Source organism: Carlito syrichta, unplaced genomic scaffold, assembly GCF_000164805.1.
Source record: "Carlito syrichta isolate Samal-C Ts95f unplaced genomic scaffold, Tarsius_syrichta-2.0.1 Scaffold309294, whole genome shotgun sequence".
Classification (NCBI taxonomy): Eukaryota; Metazoa; Chordata; class Mammalia; order Primates; family Tarsiidae; genus Carlito; species Carlito syrichta.
The window spans coordinates 1,663,254-1,670,023 of record NW_007253390.1 but is presented as its reverse complement, the minus strand read 5'-3'; the positions used below and the strand labels follow the sequence as shown (position 1 = coordinate 1,670,023).

Here is a 6,770-nt window from a genome sequence, read left to right as displayed (position 1 = left end):
TGGAGTGCAGGCTCATGGCCACTGCAGCCTCCACCTGCTGGATTTAGGCGATCCTTCTGCCTCAGTCTTCCAAGTAGCTGGAACTACAGACACACGTCACCATGTCCAGTTAGTTTTTTTGGTGATTTATTGTAGAGATGAGGTCTTACCAAGTTGCCCAGGCTGGTCTCGAACCCGCAGGCTCAGGCAATCCTCTTGCCTTGGCCTCCCCAAAGTGCCGGAATTATAGGCTGAGCCACCACGCCTGGCCCATATTTTACTTTCAAGGTATAAATATTTTACCACGTCCTTCAATCCATAAAGCACTTCACTGTGAAATGACCCATGTTGATTCTGCACAATTTTTCTCATACATAATTCACTTCAAGTAGATGACGAACTAACTATAAAACATGCATTATTTGAAATATGTGAGCATGAAAAGTAGAAATCCACAACTTATCTTAGAAGAAAGAATAAGTTCCAGGAGGTTTTTATTGTTTGAATTATAGAACACACAAAACCAGGCGAAGTCCCCAAAGAAATGACGGTCATATTTCATTGTTATTTGACCTTTGGTCCTTCACTTTTTAAGCAGTTACTTATTTTCTTTCATTGGCTTTAGACATTTATTCTGATCACAAATGCAATCCAAGTGTGAATAAATAAATGCATTAACTTTTAACCCCTCCCCTCATGGTTCCTTTAATAGAAAAAAGTGCTAAATGTCTCTTCATAGCCTATTGGCCATAGTTGTCCCACCTATGGTTTTAAAAACAGGCTGTAACTTGATCTTCTGAAATCCTTCTCGAGCTACAGCTCATTCTGTTAAAGAAATCCTGGGAAAGAAGTCCTACTGATACTGTCGATAGTCTCCAAAAGGTGAGGATGGCAACTGGGTTGAAGGCAACTGAGAGGGGTCTTCAGCAAACTGAGGACCTGCAATTAAGAAATAAAAAGGATTTCACAAATCATCTGATTATATAATTAAGAACAAGTCTCTATAGAGTATATCAATCAACTAAAAAATTAGATGCTGCATTAGAGCTGTCATCTGAATTTCTTTATAGATCTGTCCAGTTCCCATGAGAATACTGGAGAACCCTCAAACTTGGTATGACAGATTGGCTTGTTATGCTCCAGAATGAACAGCTCTCAAATGCTATGCCAAGAAAGTCAGATGGATTAATTATAACAAGAAGCAATGCTTGAGTTTTTAAAGCAACTGCTGTAACAAGCTGCCATATATCAAAATTGGAAGACTCTCTCCCACCTCCTGACATATTTTTCAGTAGCTGTTTAAAATTATTTCCATGGAATGCAAGTTATCTTAGTCATGTTTTAAGAGAACTTAGTAATTCAATTTATATAACCAATTAAGTAGGGAATGAGCTTGGAAATGGGAAGACACTTCCAAGCTTGCTGTAGAACAAAATCTTAATGTTTTAGTTTTCAATGGATGGGAAGGCCTGTGAACTATGAAAAAAACCATGGTTTTAAAAAAAGACCTAAACAAGCCGGGTGCAGTGGCTTATGCCTGTTATCGCAGCACTTTGGGAGGCAGAGGCAAGAGGACTGCCTGAGTTCACGGGTTCAAAACCAGTCTGGGCTACTTGTCGAGACCTCATCTCTACAACAAATAAAAAAAATTAGCTGGGCGTGGTGGCTTGCGCCTATGGTTCCAGCTACTTGGAAGGCTGAGGTGGAAGGATTGCCCAGCAGGTCAAGGCTGCGGTGGCTTTGAGTGTGAATTTCTGCACTCCAGCCTGGGTGACAGAGTGAGACTCCCCCCCCCGGAAAAAAAAACACAACAAAACACCAAAAAGCAAAACAAAACAAAAACTTAAACAAAGAGCTGAGTACCACATGTTCTCACTCATAAGCGCACCCTGAACAATTATCATACTACTATAAAAAAGGGATTGGCAGCCAGGCTCGGTGGCTCAGTCTGTAATTCCAGTGCTTTGGGAGGCCGATGTGAGTGGATTGCCTGAGCCCACAGGTTCGAGACCCACCTGGGCAACTTGGCGAGACCTCATCTCTACAATAAATCAAAAAAAATTAGCTAGGCGTGGTAGCACGCGTCTGTAGTTCCATCTACTTGGAAGGTTGAGACAGAAGGATTGCCGGAGCCCAGCAGGTCAAGGCTGCAGTGGCCGGAAGTAACAACTACACTCCAGTCTGGGTGACCCAGTGAGACTCCAACTCAAAAAAAAAAAAAAAAAAAAAGGGGGACAAGGGAAAGAAACTGCCTGCCGGGAAACTGTCGGGGGGGGCAGGGGGAGAAGAGGGAGGGAACACACTTCATCAATTAGGGAACTGATCTCAAACCAGGTGAAGTAGGGATCAAAGTGAGGCTCAAACTTCACCTGTATAATGACCATTTGTATATCTAATTCTGGTGTACACCACACATCTTTAAAATAAAATTAAAACATGACTTAGAGGATCAATCAATCTTTTTTAGGAAAACTGAAGTAGTAGACTAAAAAATATCTTGGGCCAGGCGCATTGGCTCAAGCCTGTAATCCTAGCACTTTGGGAGGCCAAGGTGAGAGGATTGCCTGAGTCCACAGGTTCGAGACCAGCCTGGGAAATTTGGCGAGACCTCATCTCTACGATAAAATTTAAAAAATAGCCAGGCGTGGTAGCGTGTGCCTGTAGTTCCAGCTACTTGGAAGGCTCGCCTGAGCCCAGCAGGTCAACACTGGGGTGGTCGTGAGCGTGCCACTGCACTCCAGCCTGGGTGAGACTCAAAAAGGCGAGGGGGAAAAAAAAAAATCTTGAGGGAAGAAAGAGGGCAGCGATAAAATTTTCTGAGACTTTCCAAGTGCTTCACTGCAATCACATATTTTTATTTCATTATAAAAGCAAAATCTGTTAATTATTAAAAAAAACTTACAAAGATACTGGGTAAAAATGATACACCAAACAATTATTGTTGTCATCCACTTATAGTTCTAGCTAGTGTTTTTTTCACTTTTTCATGTAAGTTCATTGGAAAAATATAATGAACTTTTATTTATTTATTTTTAATTAACTTTTCAAAGATTTCCCCCCACCCCACAGCTTTTCAGAAACACATCTCCGGTCTAAAAATAAACACAGTTCTTTTAGGTTGCTTCCATATAAATGCTGAGTTTTAATTACTCAAAAGGAGTTTCTTCCTGAGAAAAAAAGGTCTTAAAGTAACAAGGCTAATTCCTGTAAGACAATGTAACTATTTAAGTTTTTGTTATATCCATTTCCGCATTTCTGCAAAATGAGACTGTTTCAGGTTTTATGTGAGATCTTTCACTCTAAAGTGGTCAACACAAATTAAAAAGTATAATTGGAAACTGACCATTGTAACAGAGTGTTAACTCAGAAGGGGTGAAAAACAGAAACAAAGTGAGGGTTCACAAGGTCATCAAGGTCAGCCTACTGGCACCTAATAATTGGTGCACTTGAAAATTGTGCCAAAAAACCCCCGAATCTCTCGCTAGGTGCCTTAGAGAATCAAATCAAACTGGGAGCTATGATCTATTCCTAACTCTATGCTGAATCTTCTCCAAGCTCCAAAAATAAATTCCAGCATGTCTCACTATTCTACATATTTCCCACCCAAATACCAGGTCAAGTTTTCACTACTATAATCCTTACGATATCTTTCCGCTTCTTTCCAATGTCAATGGATATTTTCATTTAGTCACTGATTATTTTATACACACACACACACACACACTTTTTTTTTTTTGAGTTGGGAGTCTCACTCTTGTCACCCAGGCTGGAGTGCAGTGGCACGCTCATGGCCACCGCAGCCTTGACCTGCTGGGTTTAAGCGATCCTTCCATCTCAGCCTTCCAAGTAGCTGTAACTACAGATGCTCGATTATTATATTTTTAAAGAAGAGACAGGGGTCTCATTTTGTTGCCAAGGCTAGCCCCAAACTCCTGAACTCAAGTGATCCTCCTGTCTCAGCCTCCCAAGTAGCTGGGACCACAGGTGCAGGCCAACGTGTCTGGCCAGCTGAGCAGATACTCTATGACAATGTAATGATCATTCAGCTCACAATTTAACTTTTCCCCTATGCATCAAATAAGATAAACGATTAACAAGTTATACTAACAACTTCTCAAAGAGACTTTTCCTGTGAGCCCCTAAGTAAGCCTCCCAAACGTGAGTCACTTTCTTTTTTTTTTTTTGAGTTGGAGTCTCACTCTGTCGCCCAGACTGGAGTACAGTGGCTGCTCCTGGCCACCACAGCCTCGACCTGCTGGGCTCCGGCGATCCTTCTGCCTCAGCCTTCTGAGTAGCCGGAATTACAGGCGCGCGCTACCACGCCTGGCTAATTTTTTTATTTATTGTAGAGATGAGGTCTCGCCTGTCCAGGCGGGTCTCGAACCCACGGGCTCAGGCAATCCATTCACCTCAGCCTCCCAAAGGCGCGGGATTACAGGCTGAGCCACCGAGCCCGGCTTGAGTCACTTTCTACCACTCAATTTTCTTTAAAATAAGCAATATTACCTACAATAATCTCATTTATCTGTTAATGTGTTTGTCTCTTTCTACCAGAATGTAAGCCTTTGAGGGCTAGGACTATCCTGTTCACTACTATACTCCCAGCACATAGAAAAATGCCTGGCACACAGATGTATATTAACTATCATTATTGTTACACAACTGCAGAACCTTTCTTCAAGCACCTTTAAAATGACCAGAAATTTCTTGGCATAAGCAAATGAGCACTGATAAAATAAGAACTATAAAGAAACATCAATAGTATATTATCCAACCAAAGCATTTTTGTTATTGTGGCTAAACATAATGGTTACACCCATGTCCATTTTTTCATCTAGTACCAGAGCCTATTATCATAGTCCTCATGAACCCATAGCATATTAATACACGGAATAGAAATCACAAACTACCACACTTCAGCAGACAAAATATGTTTTTGCTTAATAGCAAAGAACATTCCAAAACATATGAGCTATGGCTTAAGGAGAAAGAAGACTCACCATTGAGGAACTGTGCAGAGGCAAATCTTGTCAATAAGATACCAGCTCCTTCAATTAAAGCTAGAAGAATGCCACCCATCGCGGCTGACCCAACCATGGCCACTGGTCCATCTGAAGACATTCATAACAAAGAGATTACTTTAATGGAAACATTAAAGAGATAGTAAAGGGCTGTTGCCTTGCTAAGCCATGGTCTGGCCATATGTTCTTTGAGCTATGGCCACCATGTTTCCTAGCTTTGGCCCCCTCCCCTACCGAGGGGAGGTGAATCTTCTCTCTCTTCTCTCCAATTTACTTTCTAAATAAACTGTATTTTCCAATCTTTAAAAAAAAAAAAAAAAAAAGAAATAGTACAGAAAGCTGTCCATATGGCTGGCTACATGTTCCCCAAACTCCCTTTCTCATTGTCCAAGACCTGGAGTTAGCAAACTATGCCCCACAGGTCAAATCCAGCCCATTGCCTTTTTTTGTAAAGTTTTACTGGAACACAGCCATACTGTCTTATGTATGTCTTAACTGTGGCTGCTTTCACACTATGATAGCAGAGTTGAGGATTTGGAAGGCCATATAGCCCACAAAGCTTAAAATACTTACTATGTGGCCTTTACAGAAATAGTTTTCAAACCCCTGGTCTAAACCACTAAGTCCAAAGGAATTCTGGTTTGCTTTCTGTCCCAAAGATCTAGAAGATGGTTCTAAGCTCTTTGTTACCTATGTGGTAGGTACTATTATTAATTCTAGAATACTGATGAAGAAATGACAGCACAAAAGTTTGGGTAAACTGCCCGGTCACAAAGCTAATAAATGGCAGAACTGGGACCTGACGTGTCCTTAACCACTGTAAGATACAGGTAAGAACTCTACATGCCCTCCTTCTAAACATTCCAAATAAATAGATCCCTTATATTTTTTCAAATCACAGCATACTATATATTTATTCTATACCAATGTTCAGTTTTATATATCACAGATTCATTCAATTAAGACAGATGAGGTGTTCCAAAAAGTGTGGCTTCTACTGGTGTGTCTAGCATGACCACTTACTTCTTGCTGCCAGGATGGCTCCTGTTAAGGCACCACTTGTGATGGAGTTCCAAGGATCTTCTTTTCCTCTGACTTGAACCATACTGCAGTCAATCATGGAAAACAGACCTCCCCAAACAGCAAAGCTACCTATTTTATTGCAAAAAGAAACAAATACTTAACTTAAATCTCATTTTTTTACCTTATAATTATGAAATGTTAGTCAAAAAAAGTTTAAACATTATATTCTCAAAACTCTTATACTCCAAACAAACGCATGCAAACACAAGTCTAAATAAACACTGAACAAAAGTCAGAATACTCATCTTTTGAGTCGGAGTCTCACTCTGTAGCCCACGCTGGAGTGCAGTGGCACACTCACAGCCACCGCAGCCTCGACCTGTTGGGTTCAGACGATCCTTCTTCCTCAGCCTTCTAAGTCACTAGAACCACAGGCATGTGCTATCACGCCTGGCTAATTTTTGGAAATTTATTGTAGATGTGAGGTCTTGCTAAGTTGCCCAGGCTGGTCTTGAACCCATGGGCTCAGGCAATTCTCTCACCCCAGCCTCCCAAAGTGCTGGGATTATAGGCGTGAGTCACTGCATCTGACCATATTTATCTTTTAAATTAAAGTTTGTACTGTATCATATCAGCTGGAAAATTAGCAATGACTCAAAGCCTAAAAGAAATAAGCCAGGCCAGCCGGGGTCGGTGGCTCAGCCTGTAATCCCAGCGCTTTGGGAGGCTGAGGTGAGTGGATTGCCT

General features: G+C 41.3%; 1 protein-coding gene across 2 annotated transcripts in view; it reads right to left on the bottom strand.

Annotated features, from left to right (window-relative positions):
• Positions 1-443: 443 nt before the first annotated feature.
• Positions 444-6,770, bottom strand: part of TIMM17A (translocase of inner mitochondrial membrane 17A) — a 12,556-nt gene continuing 6,229 nt past the window's right edge. Inside the window, exons 4-6 of one of the 2 annotated variants that reach the window (XM_021717132.1) lie at positions 6,024-6,152; positions 4,976-5,090; positions 444-918 (exon numbers count right to left, since the gene is read on the bottom strand). In XM_021717132.1, the coding sequence (XP_021572807.1) occupies positions 903-918; positions 4,976-5,090; positions 6,024-6,152 (260 nt within the window). In that variant the 3' untranslated portion in view covers positions 444-902. The remainder of the gene's footprint in view (positions 919-4,975; positions 5,091-6,023; positions 6,153-6,770) is intronic. The other variant, XM_008067122.1, reaches the window with a different exon arrangement.